This window comes from Meleagris gallopavo, chromosome 7, assembly GCF_000146605.3.
Source record: "Meleagris gallopavo isolate NT-WF06-2002-E0010 breed Aviagen turkey brand Nicholas breeding stock chromosome 7, Turkey_5.1, whole genome shotgun sequence".
NCBI lineage: Eukaryota > Metazoa > Chordata > Aves > Galliformes > Phasianidae > Meleagris > Meleagris gallopavo.
The window spans coordinates 16,825,011-16,843,825 of NC_015017.2; the positions used below are offsets into that span (position 1 = coordinate 16,825,011).

Here is an 18,815-nt window from a genome sequence, read left to right on the forward strand (position 1 = left end):
TTAAGTTAAAAATATACGTTAGCCACTTTTGCTTTGTTACTCTTTAATAAACTCCTCGGTACGCCGCTTTTTGGGGGAACTCACTGAACACCTCTCTTCTATGTCTTGAAAGGCACTGTCAGAGTCAAACTCACAACAAGCATCAGCTGCTTCTAAAAGTGCAACATCAGTATCATCTTTGCTGTCAGAGAAGGTCCTCTGGAAAAGGTCGTAAATGGTCTTCTGCTTTGGATCCGGCTGAGAAATTAGAACAGATAGAAGATGTATATGCATTGTCATATAAAAAAGTGAGAAACAACCAAAGTGTAATCTCACATTTCTAGCTCCTTCTGAGCTTTGCTACCCAATACAGAATTCAAGCCCAAAAGGGATTGGCTTTACTTGGGTGATTCAAGATCTATCTGAATCTGAACTCTACACGAGGTCGTATGTCATTACTTTCTGTCAACAAAAGGTAAATATTCAAAATACTGTTATGTCTTTAATGAGAAGAAAAGAAAGGATACGGACTCTGTGAAAAGTAAATAAAGCCACTGATTCGATAGGAGTTGGACATTCTGTTCCGTGATACTGAAGGCAGAAAAGGTGTAAGGTCAGCCTACCAATTACATGCCAATCTAGATGTACACAAGCCAAAATCCATTCAGTCTCTCCTGGGGACCATCAACATTTTTTCAGGTCAGTTACCTTAGGATAGTAATTAGTAGATTCAGCTGTATTGGAGAAATTGGTTTCTGAAAGTCCCGCTTCTCCCAGCACTTTTATTTTCTCTTGAATCATTGGCCTAGAAGAGATAAACAGTAATTACTGGAAGGAAGAAAATAACATGCAAGATTCTGTGGCCAAATGAGAAGGATGTTCAGTCATTTACAATGTGTAGATAGAAAAAAAAGAAATGTAGCAGGAATGTAAAGATGGCTCTTCTACCAAAGCTTGTTAGCTTCTTAATCTGTGTTCTTTTGCTTATGATGGTTGTACACTGCTTTGAGATATCAATTAACCCATGAAAGTATCAGTCCAATTTAAATAAGTAACATATAAGAAAATGTGATTTCAGGCTATTAATACTTGGAGGAGTTGCACATTCAGGAGGGAAAGTAGTTGGCTGTGGTGACACTGATGGTATGAAGTCAGAATAAGAAGATGCAGTTAAAGGGAACCTGAATAGCCTATGCGTTGAGTCTCCAAGGCAAGCAGCAGTGTAATGCCTGTCAACAGCCAGATAAGCATTTCTGGGGTATCTCCTATTGTACTGCAGAAGTAAGAATCCATTGCTGGGTCAAAATGTCTAGTGAAGTTCCAGCAGCATCTCCACAATGAACACCAAATATCCTTGTCTTTTTGTTCTTTTTCTTGCCTTTAAAAATGATGACAATATCCGTCTTTGAAGAGCCGCATTTCCTTCCAGCTAAGCATTAATGACTACATAAACAGCATTTCACAATACAGACAGAATTACTGTCATTATATTTCTGTGAAACGTGGGCGATGCATCAGTTTCCAGATCCCTGCATTGTAGGGTTATAATTATTTGCCATCATGATATTCTAGAAACTGGACAAGTTCATTTACCCCACTTGTTCCTTTAAATGAGGCAATAAAGAAGTAATTTTGGACTTAAAATGAACCAGCTGGTGGATAATTTATTTTGGTCATTTGCAGGTCAGTTCCCTTGCAGCAGAAAGGATTCCTCAGATTCTCCACTACCCCAGGATGTCACATTCCCTAGCCCCAAGTGCTGCAGTGACAGCTCAGACCCCATTTACATAGAGATGGATCAGTAGCATTTCTTTAATCTCTATCAAAGGGCTTACTGAAGAGCAAGATAAAAGCAACAATGCAGTCATCCTCTACACACTCCTGTCCAAGTGCTCCCAAACCAGCCAGACTGCTCCTCAGACTTGATCCACAAGACTCACAACTGACTCACATCCAATCTCCAGTACCTGGTGGGTTCACTGGAACGTACTGAACACTTTACAGTACCCCTGCATCAGAACCCTCTGCACTGTATGTGAGAAACTTTCTTGTCTTGGAAGCTGTGAAGGTTTTAGATGCATCACCCTTCCCAGATTTTTTCCTCAGCAGCCCCTTCTTTGCCAGATAACTACTTGTATTCCTCCTGTGTATCACCCACTTAGTTGTATCCACTGTGACACTGTGCTGTCTCCATTTCAATGTAGCCCTGGCTAGCAATTGCTGTTTCTCTCCTTGCAGACTGTGGAGATCAACACTAGTATTAAACAACTTCTGTGTCACATATGATGCACTGAAATTAGGTAGCAGGACAATCAAAGAGACACTCTCCACTTCCTACCATAAGAAGTCGTCTGCTGTGCCTCTAGCCACCAAGTAGTGTACATTAACAGAGCTGGTCTGTCCAATTCGATGCGCCCGATCTTCTGCTTGGATCAAAACCTTTATGTAAAAACATTACAAAGAAAATCAATTGAAAGCTCCAACATCTAAGGAATAACAAACACCAGAGAACAGGGAGATCTCTTTCCTTGTGCTCTGTGACTACTTCTTATCTGGATCCCATTAACTTCTGCGTCCTTCAACACAGACTGAGACGAAAGTCTACTTTTGCTACTGCATCAGGTTGACTAAAAGACAACAAGCATTTTTCAAAAGATGCCCTAAATCCTCTCCTCCTACTGAATTTCAGTAATCTGTGGCTGAGGGATGTAGGACTCACTCCCATAAGACTGAATATACAATAATGGAGAGAGATGCTTGAACTGCATACGGTATGGGGTGCAACTTGTGCTGTCCACAGCCTGCATTCACTCTCTGTCAAATACACTGGTAATACATACTGAGATGATACTTGAAATACAGAGCCCTTGTTCCTAGGTGTTTGCTGCCAGATGAAAAGCTGTACAAATGTGGCTGAGATTAAGGGAACTGGATAAACAAACCAGGAAAACCTACATTCCCTCCATTTTCAAAGCGAAGTGCGGAGTCAGCACTGATGATGGACTATTCAGATCTTGGCTGAGCTGAGGGAGCTGTTGAGAGCTGTCAAGAAACAGCAGCGTGTTTCCCTTTCATGCTACGTTCTCCAGCCAGCAAACAGTTTAACCAGCCACAATGGTTCAAGCCCAAGGTGCTTGAACAAATAGCCGCCTGAGAGATAACAGAAAAACCTTAGAGAAAGTTTCCTGCCCTCACATCTCCTCCCAAGAGCTCTCCAGGCAGCATCCAGCACCCATCCCCTCCAGGATTTGTACCCCTGGATTCCAGAAGAGCTCTGCAAACACCACCAGGTCCGCAGCAGACAGTGTCAGGCCCATGTTTGCAGCAGTGAGGGACAGAACGGCCACAGCCTGTTTCTCTGATAACTGGAACTTCTGGCACAAAGACTGCCGTTCAGCTGACGGTGTAGAGCCATCAATGCGGATGTAGTCGAAATGCTGAGAAAAGGCAGAGAAAGATCCTACTTAGCAGTCTTTCCTGCATTCATCTTCCACATTTTAATGGATTCTATTTCCCTTCCCCATACCAGAACCAGGAAAGTAAGAATTGCAACTACTGTCTTTTAAAAAGTTCTCTCAAATTTTTAGGCACTGTAGCTCAACATACAACATACTTCTCCTCTGCTAACAATGCCTGTCTTGCTTCTGTGTCCATTACTCCCCTATCAGCCCTGAGCAACAGGAAGAACATCAACCCAACTGGCAACTCAAGTACAGCAGAAAGGGAAATGGCTTAACAAAAAGATGAATGCTATATGCACGTATGTGCTACAAACAGCTACAACCTTGCCAACCTCCTTAAGTCTTCCTCTGCTTACAAAAGGAGGAGATGAGATCCTCATAGCATTAGGTGAGACATCCAAGTTTATACTTGGATGATACAGGGGCTATTACTTCAGGGTTCAGCCTCCTTGCTCTGATGGAGAATGCTGCCACAAAGGCAAAGTCACGGCTGCCACTATATTTTAAAGCTAAGAATATTAAATCATCATTCACACTGCCCCAACGTGACCAAGAACTCTTTAGGAACGCCCATAGAAATCTCTCATGAGTGATTAGTGCCAGCATTTTTGAAGTAAGAGAAATTACTGCCCAGGTACAAGGGTTCTATACCATAGGAGTACTATAGTAGAAAGGAAGGCAGCCATAGCTGGGCTTGGGTTGTTACCTTTTCCCTCTCTGAGGAAAGCTTGGAGGAAAAAGCAGAAATGGCCACACAGGTTAATTCTACTCCAGAAGTTTCCTAGCTCCAGGGCAGATGATGAAGGTCAGCAAAAAAACAACAAAAGCCACTCAGCTAATTCAGAGTGCATCTCATGATGCTCAGCTCAGCTCCCTTGGAGAAGGGCATGCTCAGACGCACAGCAAGTACAAATGATCTCTGTCCATATCTTTCATAAAATAGATGACTAGCCCTAACTCTGGGGAGCTCTTAAACGGCTTTGAAGCTGCAACAGTGATAAAATTGGGAAATTTCAGGCATTACTTACTTTCTTCTCCAGCTCTTCAACTATTGCATCCAGCACTACTTTATGATGAGCAAACACCAGGAATTTATCTTTCCCACTTTCTAGTAACTCCAAGATGTATTCTCTATATTAAAGAGGAGGAGAAAAAGAAAACACCACAAGTTCTGAATTATCTGCTGACAGAATACAGGCATTGCTCAAAACAAATTTCAAATCAACTTTTTACCCAACAGAAACTAGAAACTAAGTTAGCATAAATTGTTGCTGCAAAATGCAAATAACAAGACAAGTCTCCTACAGATTGAAGAAAAAAATCCATTCATTTTCTTCACATCAGCTGGACAGCTGCCCACATCTATGCTTGTTTATCATTGAGAATCAATTTAATATATCCTACTTGACTTACGGCATCCCAGACCAATCAAATGGAAAGTACCTATGCTTTTTGACAATCCATTTGTCCTTCTGTATTTCTGACTTGTGCTCAATCACAGATAATCAAAATTCCCTGTCTCCTATAGAATAGCAAATAGCTGTTCTAGACCAAGAACGTCAAGTTCTTTGCTAAACAACAACACAGCTTAGATCAGCAGCAACTGGCAGAAAACACCAAACAAGATTTCCAGCAACGTATTAAGATGGATCAACATTTTTCAGACAGCTCACTGATTTCCATGATGTTCAGGTCCCAATTATATGATAATATCATTTAAGAAAGAAATCTGGATTTGCTTAAAATCTGCTGGATTTTAAACAAAACAAATATCAAAGTGAATCCCCATTTATCCAGTTACAAAATGGCTGTTTTTTCAATGATTGCAGAGCAGCCATGGACAACACTGTCATCAGGAGTAAGATGCAGAAAGGCAGTGATCATAGGACAGTACCATTAGATAGATGGAACTGTACATTAGCATCTTACATGAAGTAATACTTTAACTGCTACTAAACATCAGAAAAGGAAGTGGACAAGCTGCTATACCTCTTAGTATTTGTCTTAGTATTTGCAGTGTCAGGTAAACAGCACAACATGGTTTATTCAGTTCAAATTTGCAACTGAATATAAAAGGAAGAAACTCTACTAACTGTTCAGTAACACAAAAAGAAGAAGTCCTGCTCTACAAGAGCTGGGACTCTGAAGTGCAGTTCTGTGCCAAACAGGCAGATTTTGCAGTAAGGTCTGAGATTGTGGAATCACACAGTGCACTTCAGCTGGTCCTTACATTCAAAGGGCTGAGAAAAAGTAAGCTGTTTTCATGTTACCAGCACACTAATTAAAAAGTCTAAATGAACTACAGCAACTCCTCTGCAGTCCCAGAAGAAAGAATAAGGATGGAAAGGCTTTACAAGGCACTGAAGGACATCTAGGTTATCTGTAAGAAAAAATATTTGCTACTGAGGTCCAACATGAGCTCTGTGGAAGAGCCAAGAACTTCAGTAGGGGCTGTGACATCCTTGCAGAATGGTATAACTAAAGCTCATCTCATCTCATAAGCTTTCTGAGTCAGGGCTCCTGCTGCAGTACTACTGCGGTATTTGAGTTCTCAAATTCTGTTGATACTTTTAGTTTCATTGCTTCACCTCCCCATAAACTGAAACAGGGACTGGAGCAGGGAGTCTAACCCAAGTCCCAGACATCAAATAATTTTCAGTGGTTCAAATGACACAGTTTAGATCCTTATCTGGAATGAAATCAGAAAACTTGTTAATCCTAGGAATGCCAAGAGAAGGAAACCTTTAGTGCATTGTAATTAAAATCAATTTTTTTAAGCTGGCTTGAGGCTATTCTTCATGTCCCCACACTGTTATCTCTAAGGCACCATTTTCCCGTTCTCAGCAGAAAAACACATTTTAGTAGGCGAGAATGAAGTAGTGACATGCAGCTTACATAACTGAGTGGATTTTAGCTTCTGCTGTTCTGTTGTAGAAGAGGAGAAGAGCTTCCTTCTCCTGTTGCTTCTGCAAAGAGAAAGAAAAACAAATTTGAGTCCCAGTAATGCCTTCTGTCCCTTCTTGCTTACAGATTTAGGTTGGCTGCTGTAGCTTGTATACACTTCGCTAGAAAAAAATGAACCTATTAACACAAACCAAAAGGAGATTGGATGGGGGAGTCTACTCACCTCTGGGCACAGCACATAGCCAAACTCATTTTTCTGACACCTCCCTACCTACCTCCTACTCAACTCCTACAAGTTGCATGACAAGCATATCACAAATGCAGTTTTAGCTGCTAAAGCACTTCCCAACTAAAATGACAAAGAACAAGTCCCAGGTTATTACAGAACTGTGTTGGAAACTTATTTGCTTGCCAAAGTAGAAAAAAAAAATTCCAAAAACACAGTCTTCACTTTTTTGGCTACTTCTGTGTTCTACAACTCATCTTCAGTAAGGCTGTGTTTATAGTCTGAATGGGATTACATGGCAAGACAGAAGAATAGGCAGAGGCAAAAGAGATACAAACGATAATTAGAAAGGACTAACAAGAAGAACGAGAGAAGAAATAGTATTTGACACAGAAAGGATAAAGTATACCTCTTTAAAGGGAAAAAAAAAATCTGTTTTGTGGTGTACAATACTTTCCAACTGTGGCCTTTCACTGTGCTTTCACATGGGATGCAGCTCTAACTTTCATTGGAGCACAGGACAGATTTTTCACTGATTTTTAATTCAATTTAACCAAACAAGAGTTCTAATCTGAAAAATAAAGGCACCTGAAATACCAACGGCTCATCACAAAAATCAGTTCTGACTTACACTTTCATATCCTTTGGCCATTTTCTTAGCTTCAGCTGCCAACATAGCTTTGGTCTTTGCATTAATGCCTTCAGGAGCTACCACAACCATTTTGCGTTGCTTTGCTGGAAGCTGGGATAGCACATCTGATTTAAGACGTCGGATCATGATGGACTCTTCCAGCAAAATTTTCAGTTCAACTAAGTTGGATGATCCAGAGTAGTCCCAACCCCACGGCATCTGGGAAAGATCAAAGCAATTATCAGTGTCACACTTACAAGAGAGACTGATGCTTCTGTTCTGCAGGTGATCCAGCAGTGGAATAAGCTTTATCCAGTTTCCCTGGAGCTAAGAACTTAATGATTACTAGGAAAAGAGATGTGGGAAATATGGCGGTATGACAGAAAGATACAAACTAATCCAAGAGAAGGTTACTCATCAAGTTCCTTTTCTTCTATCTACAAGTATTCAGGAAGGTACAGGAAATAGGATTATGGAAAAAGATAGGGATCCTTCTCACGTGCCTTGGTATTTACCCTCACCCTACTGGGTATTTCTACTCTTGTAGCTTTAGGCAGGCCTACAAAACTCAGTGCAGTTCTGTGTATATGAATTTACATCAGCTCTAAGCAGGGAGAAAGACAAACTTCTCCAGCAGCATAATCACAAGCATCCTTAACCAAATACCTTCACAGAGACATTAAACTTATCTAGTTTACTAACCTAGTAAATGCTAAGTAAAAACTGCCTGCTTTCCACCATGACCTGTCTCTTGGCTCTGCCATTACTGTTTTTGGCTCAGACTTGAGCATACCATGAATAAACTTTGGTCCAAAATACATCACTCAAAGTATTGTCTTTTCAAAGCGTTATCACTTCAAAGTTCCTCTAGATAAATTCTTCATTTAATCCACTTTTAAGCACTAGCCTCTGAACCTGCCCTATCCTCCAGCACCCTACACACAGACATCATCTACCTGTTCAATTCATTTTTAGCTCATACTTTCTCCTACCAGTAACCCTGCAGCCACTCATTTGTTCTCTGGGGATGCTAAGATGCCAACCATTACAGTTTCCAAATGAAGCATCTTTCAACAACTTGTATTCAGACAGGAAACCAATAAGGTTTTCATAATGATGTAAAGGATAAAGAGATCTTTTTTTGTTTCTTTGCCAAGTTTCACAAATATATATATATGAAATAAAGCTACAGTAATCTGAAAAACAAACGCTGGCAAAGAGGATCTTCCTCGGCTCCAATTTCAAGTCTTGCTGACAGTGTCACCAAAATCCACCACAAATACAAGCTCTGATCCTCCAACAATTCAAAGCAACCCTTATGTATGTATATATCCTGAACTGCCTGTAAGAGACATGAGGTACCTCAGCACCAACCCCTTTGGTCTGCTGCTCTATTCTCATTGTATCACTTTAACTGCTAAAATAGATTTAACTTGAAAAAAATCCATATTCCCTTTATTTGCCTTCCCCAAGAGAAATCTGCTGCAAAGCAGTATTTGAATAAAATAGTAAAAAGCTCTGCAGCACTCACTGCACCTTCTATCTTCTTGTAGAACAGAGGAGACAAAAGTAACAATATTAGACATGAGGTTAACCACATCACTTACTGTATTAACGAATGGTGCGTTGATGGAAGAGGGACAAGAACAGGTTATGAGACAGAAAGGGGAGGAATCAAACAAGTCACAGGCAATTAAGACCTTTTTCATATATTAAAGCAAGTATTCTTATTTCAGGTTGGGACATAACAGGACAACCTGTAATTCTATTGCCATATTGCAGTGATGAGAACCATTAACTAACTACAGATTCTGGCACCTGTAGCCACCATTAAAACTCATTTGACTTAATGTATTCCTATTTAATTATGGTACTTTCTGATTATCTGTAATAGGTTCATTAAAGCTAGAAATAATTCAAACCATACATACAGAACCAGACTAAGTCCTGTAAAGATTTCTGGCTCTTAAAACAGCCCAGTGGTATATAGCTAAAGGTAATAAACCCACTTGGATCTAAGCCAAGCCTCCAAAAGCCACCATGGGTATTAATGCTCTGCTTCCCTGAAACCAGGGGTGCAATGCAAGTCCCTTGGGATCCTGGAAAGCTGGCTCAAGTCTAGCTAGGTTCATTAGCTTTAGACATGCTGCAGTACAGCTAACAGTGCTCAGCCCCAAGTCTCTGTGCCCTCCTTCTGCACTGCTTAAGAATTCTGACTCAGCAGAATAGATGTGAAGAAGGACCTGTGCTGCATCCAGCTTGGTCACACTGCTCAGTGCTCTGACAGTGAATGAGCAGGGATCAGTGCTGAGTGAGCAGCTGAACAAGACCTTCCACACAGCCTGAACGCTCTACACAGGCTGCCACATTCTATTCACACAGCACACCTTCCACTTTTCATTGCCATCACGGACAAATGATATATATATTTTAGATTCACATAGTACAATTCATTTCAGAAAACTAACATCATCATGACTGGAAGAACAAGGCAGAAACAGAGCCAATACAATATCTACTGTCATGTTAAGAAGTACACACTGGCAGAATGGAATTTTCAGATAACTGTCTTTCTGTTATGGTGATTGTGTTGCTGGAACAACCTGCAAACAAGAAAGCATACTAGTTTTGTGTTGTAACTAGTTCATGATAGATAATTATTCTTGGAACTATTAAAATAAGTTTTATTGTATATTACTATGAAAAAAAAGAGAGGAGGAAAAAAAAGAGGGATATTTATTTTGCCAAAATACACATCTGGCTTTGATCCATAACATTCCAGAACAAATGCATCTGTGATTTTCTTAAAGTGTTACAGCATTTTACATGAGTCAGTAAACTTAATACAGTGTTAGCAGAAGCTGCCAAACTAACAAATTCAGAGCATGTGCTCAGTTAGAAATTATTTAATATTGGCCAACATCACCGAGTTGGAAAAATGAATTTGCAGCACGTATTACAGGAAACAGACCTGTGCTGTTTTGTAAATATACAGGTGACATTTCACTTACTACATTTTTGAGAGTATTGATGCTGGGAGACTGAATTACAAAATGACAAACTTCTATATCTTTCCTAATCACATCTGCCAGATACCTGCAATTTTCTGTTAAGTAATCTATTCTCTTCAAATGGAATGTTGTCAGGTTTTTAGTTTAAAATTGGATGGTACACAGGTTTGTCAGTTTTTCCTTAATCAGATTTATTACTAACACCAAAACATTTTTACACAGCACCTTTCATTCTGACAGATCTCCAACAGCTTTGCAAAACCTCTCTGGTTCTGTGCAATTCCATTCCATCCCCCCTTATAGTGCAGCCACTTTCAGGACAAAAAGAAGCACCTATTTGAATAATGACTGCAAAAGTACCACAACAGTTCTTTGAAGAGGCTGCAACTCAACATGATCTCATGTTAGAACTGCAAAAATAAATGTGAGGGACGCACTACAATCACCAAAGCACCTTTCAGTTTACTCATAGCTGAGAGGATCTAAGGCAACTCAATATGCAGTAGTCCTATTTTTAACTTGGCTACTATCCACATCCCTTCATTTTCAGCAGCTCCACTTCTGCTCTAAATAAGCAAATTCTTCCTAGGTTCACTCTATAATTTATTGACACTGACTGTAGCAAAACATCCCAGGAGAGCACCGAGAAGACCAGTAATGTTCAACTGTCTAGTAGAGATGGGTCAAATGGAAATGAAATTGTACTACAGACCCTACAGAGGCTTTGAAGAGGAACTGATACGGACTGTGACCCACACACTGAGTTTCACTGTGGGCTGAAAACTCATTTATACAGAATACATTGCTGCAACCTGAACTGTGCAGAACAATTTTATTTCTTTTATCCAATTACACATCTTACCTGAGGTCCATATGCCTTGTAATTGAAGTAACAGCAAGTCATGCAGAACTTTGCCCTCAAAGGGTTTATGAAACTCCAGACTTATTTAGACTCACAATCTAACCTTCCTTTTTACTGCAGAAAGCCAATAAGATTAAACTGCATCTCTTCATTTCCCTCTAGAAAGCATGCTGGACACCGTTCAGACAGGAATCTCTCAGCTAAGATAACGTAACTCAGCAGAATAGCTGCCCTCTCCCTCCCGCTGAGCTCTTCATCCATACAACTCCTACGATGGATGAACTAATAAGAAGTTTCTGTCATCTGCCAGGAAAGCAGTGCTTTACTAACATTAATGCTGTTATCTTCTAGAACTCATGCTCTGTATCTGTGATTCTGCACATTAAATGGTCTTACTTCAATCAATGATAACAGTACTATCAGTCCAAAGCCAGTGAACTTCACATCTATCTTGTACATCTGGACAAACATAGAATAGCACTAAGCTAGCTACAAAAGCTGAAGTGAACATTCACATCTAGGGAAAATGGTCTTGTCAACTCCTGATGGGACAGCATCTTTCTGATGCAAACTTAGCATACATTAGCTACACTAAAGAGAAAAAAAATAAAAAAAATATCAGTAAGTACAGCATCAGTGCCCTACAAATAGATGCAACTATTTTTATGGCATGCACTGATGATTTTCATTCTGCTGCAAACATTTCTGAGTGTACACGTGGTCATTTGGCATTTCCAACACTCTGCTGAGATTAAGGTATTGCCCAGTCTTAGACAAGCTGAGGCACAAGAATGGCTTATTTGAGAATAAAGCAGAGAGAGCAATTTTATGCAGTACGTGTCCTTTCTCACACTGCCAAGCCAGTGTAACTGCTACATGCCTGTCCTGGAAGAGCTAGAGAGCAAACCAGATTAGAAGGGTCTTGTTCCAAATGAGAACTCAGTCTATGCAACCAACACAAAAGATTCCAGAACCTTGCTGTTAACAGGCAGAAGCAACAGCTCTGCTCATAGCAGTGTGTGTTCCAACACACATCGCAGCCTGAGAGATTACAAAGCCAAGGGCAGCTGAGTTTCATGCATGTCAAGATCAAGTCAGAGTCTCACCATCATAGTTGCAAGAACTAACTTGCTGCAAAGCCAAATTCTTGCAGTGGTTGCACTCAGGACTCTGCTAAAACCACTGAGAGCAGCTGTCGGGGATAAGAGAGGTTACTTTGTCTTCAGGGTATGTTGGGGAAAACATCCACTTCATAAATTGGCAGAAAATAGAATAAATAGATGGACTGCAAGTTTTCTTTTTTTTTATTAAATTTCATCTTACTTGGAGGCATTACATTGTTAAAATGTATGTTAAGTGTAAAATGTGTAAAATGTAAAATGTTAAAAAGCAGCCTTACGTTGTTAAAATGGTCACTGAACCAGACAATAAATTGTTTTTTAACCAATTAGCTCAATCCTGCAGCTGCTTAAAATGACCACACTGTATCCACTTAGAACTCTTAGCAAGTTCTGGTCAGAACAATCTCTTAACCCACAAGCTACAGCCACTTCAGCTTTTAGCTTTTTATTTCCATGCTCTTCCAGAGCAGAATTTGATAAGAAGCTTCACTGCCTCTATCTCAGGCCTACTTTTTATTTGCACTACCTACAGCTTCTAAGGTTGAGAGCCTTCAAAATACCACTGCGGAGCAAAACCTTCTCAAAAAGTAATATCAGAAAGGGAAAGAAAGGCAAGAGAGAAACACTCCAATTAAAACAAAACAAACAAAAAAAACCAATAAAATAAAATGCTGTTTGGAGAGTCCAATTTCATCATTTCGCCACCATCCCTCTGAAGTACCTTTTTTGCATCACAGTAGCGGAGCCCAAAGGTGTGGAACTGTGGAAAGAAACCTGGCTGGACAGCTGCAATCTGTGTGTAGAGCTCTGCAGGCCGTGACATGGCAGGGGTTCCCGAAAGTAAGATCACTCTCTTCGCAGCCTAGAAAAGCAAAATGGGACATCCTTTATCATACAGCTGACAACATAGATGACACCTGCAATGAGGCCATCCCTGGCCCCAATAGAAAGCCCCAGGGCCGTTGTCCTATCATCATAAATAGAGAAATGTTTCACTTTCCAAAGATGCTTTCGGCCTTCACTTTCAAAAGGCTCCCAAGGACAGTGCTTAAAACTTCTAGGAGGCAGGACAAACTGTATCATTTCTTATTCATCATGCACATGCTGGAAGGAGACATCAATTTTTATGACAGTTCTTTCTGAATTGGCATTTACGCACAGGACGCGTTAATACCTTATGTCTGGCTCAACATTTCATCTGGCATTAGGATGTCACAGGAGCATGACACACACTCCTCTCAGGTACATCTCACCTCCAAAATAAATTCTCTTGCAATAAACCTGCCACAACAAGCCACGAACAAACTGTCTTGCTCACAAAAGCAGAAGGGATCTAGAGAAGTAGAGTTTTTCATGTTTTTAGGGCATTTTCTTTTTAATTCAACTAGGAAGGAGAGAAAGATGATGCTGCCAGAAGAAGGTTGCCCACCTAGCAGTCATTCTGAGTCTAAGCACAGCTTGCTGGATGTATGCAAAAAAACCCAAAAAACTGCTTTTTATTGGATACAGGAGGGAGGGGTAGACAAACAAAAAGAACCCACACAGTAATCTGAAGTAGGTGCTCAAAAAAAGTTAGGAAAAAAATAATTACACCGTAGACATAAAAGCCTCCAAAATGCATTTCTATCCTCTTATATTCAGTGTTATCCAGTTCTATTATTAGATGAGAGCAATGAATTTCTACTGCTGTAAATTCACGTATAGTAGTTAAATTACAAATGCCTTGTAATTTCCTGCATAGTTTAAAGCAGGTTCATTAAAATAACAAAAAGATTCTTGAGTGACATCTGTACCAGCAGCTCATTCATATTTAAATGAAAAAGAAAATGAAATTCTTTTATCATTTCACTGAGATCTACCAGTCACCCAAATCTATTCAAGATGATTCATCAACTCACCAACCAAATGTGATGGGAAAAAAAAAAGAGTTCATAGATCAGCTAACGGAAATTAATTTCAGGACTTTATCAGATATTTATATGCAGGTTGTAACCAAGGTGGAACTTGTCTTCCCCCTCTGTTGAACAGATCAGAAGGAAATGTGACGACCAATAGGACCATGCAATTCTCACAAATCTTAAAAAAAGCAGGATATTTATCACACTAAGTGAGAAGAGGTAGCTAACCTTTTGACATATCGGAAAGGTGTAAGTTCACACAAGACAAAGATCCCTACGCTACTCAAAAGAGGGAAGGGTGACAGCCAGTGCTGGGAAAGAAGACAACATGGAGGTCACACGACTACATGCTTGCAGAAGAGAGCATATCAAGGTCACGATGAATGGGAGGGAACAGCACAGCTGGGACATTTCCAAGCAACGTGTACACAGACCAGGAACACACTAGATGCAACATAAAACCATCTGTGTTGAAAGTTATACCACTCTCAAGGCTCTTCCTCCATGGATGGTGCTCCTCAGGAGCTACGCAAGACAAGGCTGGAATGCTAATTCCCTGGTAGTTGCAACACTTGGTTGGTCTCTTTGCTCCTTCTCTAATCCCAGAATGAATATCAAAAGGGGGAATTCAGAAGCTACATGTCACATGAATTCTAACCATGTCAGCTGTTGCTTCTTTGTTTGCATCTTATTTTTGAAGAGAAAAGATATCTAATCACTGCAAGCACTTACAGTGTGTTGTGACACATCTACAATTAACCATTTTAAAAATCAGGAGAACTAAAAACCAAACAACTTAAAAAAAAAAACAACCCATATTACTTAAGCAACAGCTGTGAAGAAGTTGAAGTTAATTTCAGAAAATGGTGTAGAACACAGGTGGTCTGACTCATTATCCAAGAATCCCTTTCAGTATTAAAAACCGTAATAGAAAGAGCCCAAGGGAGAGGAGAAAAAAAATCTTAGGCAGACAAGGTTTCAAGTGCTGAAGACTTAGATTCTGGGTGACAGAAATGTCTTTGATTCACAGATCTTTTACTAGTGGCAACTCATTTTGAACACGTGCCAATAAAGATTTGCTCCTGCAAATCCTGCAGAAAAGTCTGTGCTGATCACTGCTTACTCTCATTTCTCGAGAAACCTTCTGTAATGTCAAGAAGTGAGAGTTCACCCTTTTTCATCCAAGATATGTAAGAACAATATGGAATAACAACACAGAAAATATGATCGCAGTGACAAACGTGGACTCTTCAGCAAAAAAACAGAACTGTCCTCAATTTCTATGCATCTCCAATAGAACAAATAACTTCAGTTACTAGTTATCATGCAGGCATGAAGACTAATCTTGACCAGAAGTACTCCCTCCTCTCTCTCTCTCTCTCTCATCTGTCCTTGAGACAATTCTTACAGCTACTTTCCTGTGAAACTGCTTCAAGCAAATCTTGAAGATGATGACTTGACCAGTCTGTAGACCTGAGTAACATAAAACAATTGTGGCACTGCAGCACACACAAGACACCAGCAAGAATGATTTCCGCAGCTGTGGTAACATTTTCAAAAATTACTTTTGAAAGTTGAATAATTTATTAAGCCTGATGGCACTTTGGAGTTTCAAACTCAGCATCCAACTGACTGGAAGGGGGAGTAGTTAGGGGGTGGTGTGGTGTGTTATGCCACAAAACTAAACACACAAAGAGCCTCATTAACATACAACGACTGCCTCTATTGTAAATGAATTTCACAGCATGAGCTCTGCCATATGCTAACAGACTTACACTTAAAAAAAAAAGTTTGGCTGATTCTGGCTATATAATTACTTGTGTCCCCAGTTTTTGCTTACTTTGTCATTTTGAACTGCTTAGCTAAGAACGCATTATCCTGTGAAATTAGAAATCTGAGAGTGGCCATAATGTAATGGGGATAATAAATGTAGTAGAAGATTTGATAAAGGGAAAATGTTGCAGCTGTTTTGGGGAGTCTATTTCTGTACTTGGGTCAGTGTTCTGCATTTTGTAAGATGATGTGGTCATTCCAAAAAATATAAATGCTTTTCTCTATTATTAAATGACACCCAGAGAACTTTTCCCAAATTGTGACAAACAGCTCCCACTGAACAAAATTACCTCCCCACCTGGAGAATCAGCTGCTCTGATTTCAATACAACATTCTTCCTCACAGCAGGTGAGGAGTAAAGGTTTCTTTATCCAATCCATATAAATTTGTAATGCCTAAAGATAGCAGCTATTTATTTCCTACAGAGAGATTTTTCTGTTCCCTCCTTACCTTCTACCTTCAACATTGACCTAATTCCCTTTATTATTTTTAAGCATCACTTTATTGAAAGAAGCACGCAGAGCATCAGATTCCAGCTACCCAGTGTATTTGGACTTAAGTAGAAACAAAGAACTTTAACCTTGTACATATCAGGATGTGCATTATGTTATTTACCTGCATAGCAGCTCAGTAAGAACAATTTCATGAGTAATATTACCCAAGTGTTCTGGAAAAAAGCCCATAGAGAAAACAACAAAAATAAGCCCATTTTATGTCACCAGAATCTTTGATTAAATACTATTATGTATTTCTCAGTTTCTAACTCAGTTCTTCACTGAAAACTTACTTCATGCCTCCAGAAACACTCATCCATATTCCACTGGGACCTTTCTCAGTTTCCCTTGCTTCGCAATTACAGAACAAAGACAACATAGCTTTTCAGCTAGTTGAAGGATGTAGAATCCTTTTCTCCCAAGTCCCCAAGAGATCCCTCTACAGATCACTGAAAAACTTCGATTTCATTGTTTCTTCTTCCTCTACTTTCCTTGGGGCTTTGTTGTTTTATAGCTATTGGTAGTATACTTCCTCAATACTCATGTTCCTAGGCCAGTCTAACCTTGTAAGGAGAAAACTAAAATGTATCTAGAATAGGTAACACCTTGGGAGGCAGATGCAGGACAGAGGTAAAGAGAACAAAGGGTATCAACAATACACTCAGGACAGTAACTCAATCCCAACCAGGAAACTAAAGAGAACAGCAAGGTGACAAATTCCTATGACTGACTGCCGCAGCCATCTGGGACAATCAGGCTGGGATAATAAGGGACTGGGACAAATAAAGCCTGAAAACAGTAACTCAAGCAAAGCCCAACAGTATGAGGCTATGTCACTTTGATATACATGGAAACAGGACAAAAGGACCACTTTGAACACAGGAACTTCCAGCTCTCCTGAGTGCTACAAGACACGCTGAAGCAGGGGACATACCTCATACAGTTACTTGCACAGACTGACCAGCATGAAAGTTAGCTAAGCTTGAAAGCAGCGTTTTTGCCACGTGCCAAAACATCAAAGTACAGTTTTCCACTATGGCTTTCAATCCATTTGCCTCCATAATTGTGCAGGGTCACATGCTGTATACAGACTTGGTCACCTGAGTCCTTGTGGGCAGGTGAATCATTCTCCCCCACATACAAGTCTGCACACCCAAAACAAAGCACATCCACAAGGAAGGTGAAGGGGGTAAGAAATCCAGCCTACACACTTTACTGTCACTATTTCAGCTCATTCTATCATATTGCAAAGGCAAGTTCCTCTCTCAAAGTTTTGCCCAATAAAAATAAACTGGGCACATCGTGTCTTTATTCCCATACATCTGTTAAGGTACTTCAGAAGGTAGTAAGCATTGTTAGTGCATACATCCAGCCACTATAAAAGCAAACTAAGAAGTCCTTCTGGTCACACTGCCCATTGCTCTCAAGCAAAACATTACCTCTGTCAGGATAAACAACTAAGTATGTCATAAAAGATACTAAGTACTACACACTAAAAAATAAATAAATAAATAAATAAATAAATAGGTGCTTCGTTTTTAAAATTTTTTTAAATGCCAAGAAGTCCCCAACCAACAGATTTAGGCCACGTGCTTATTACATGGCTCTGCTTGACAATTCTATACCACACTTGCTCTCCAATACATGCAAGAGAGCAGGGAAAGACAAATTGCAACTGGTAGTTAAAAATACCATTTTGAAAAACAATCAGGGTCAGATACTAAAACTAAAACAAGACTTTAAATGCTGTAATCATAGGTTAAATATTTCAGATGCTAGAGATTCAGCCTGGCTGTCCAACAAGGCAGATTCAAAATTAACATCCAAGCTAAGTATCTTTATTATGAATGTGCTGATGTATAATCTGGTTATTGTGCAGTTCTGCCTAAGCCTCCACAACAATTTTTGTGTTTCACTTATCATTCAAACAGAGGAGTCACAGAAGCAGATTCTACCGAGATAAAAAGAATCCATTAAGCACCAACAGAAGGGACAGAAACATTTCAGGCTAAGAAATATTTTAATTTACATCTGTCTGGTGTCATTATGGATTCAATTCTTTGTAGCAAGTAAGGACCAACAATAACATTTCTTGTGTTTTTTTCATTCTTTTTCTTCTCTGTCCCCAAAGTTCAGTTCAAGGCTAAGCCTTCAGGCTTAAAGGTACTGGGAACCTCATAGGAAATATAAACAACTACAGCAATTTAAGGAAGTTGAAAGCAACATAATGCCAAACACAAGAATTGCTTAAGAAGTACTCTAGGCATGACTTGGCTCCACAGGCTCCGGCTACAGCACTGACAAGGCTTTGTACTGTGACCTTAAGGTAGGGACTTATGTGCCACAAGCACTGTATCTATCGAGCTCTTGACTATGGAAAGAGCTTTTTCTGGTC

The 18,815-nt window shown here is 39.8% G+C and overlaps 1 protein-coding gene across 4 annotated transcripts in view; it reads right to left on the bottom strand.

Annotated features, from left to right (window-relative positions):
• The window catches only part of SMARCAL1 (SWI/SNF related, matrix associated, actin dependent regulator of chromatin, subfamily a like 1), a 34,873-nt gene continuing 16,058 nt past the window's right edge, over nt 1–18,815 (bottom strand). For 3 of the 4 annotated variants that reach the window (XM_019617107.2, XM_010713602.3, XM_010713601.3), the window contains exons 10-17: nt 12,917–13,057; nt 7,202–7,420; nt 6,336–6,406; nt 4,469–4,571; nt 3,234–3,416; nt 2,318–2,418; nt 688–784; nt 37–237 (exon numbers count right to left, since the gene is read on the bottom strand). In XM_019617107.2, the coding sequence (XP_019472652.1) occupies nt 37–237; nt 688–784; nt 2,318–2,418; nt 3,234–3,416; nt 4,469–4,571; nt 6,336–6,406; nt 7,202–7,420; nt 12,917–13,057 (1,116 nt within the window). Of the gene's footprint in view, nt 238–687; nt 785–2,317; nt 2,419–3,233; nt 3,417–4,468; nt 4,572–6,335; nt 6,407–7,201; nt 7,421–12,916; nt 13,058–18,815 lie in introns of all 4 variants that reach the window. The other variant, XM_010713600.2, reaches the window with a different exon arrangement.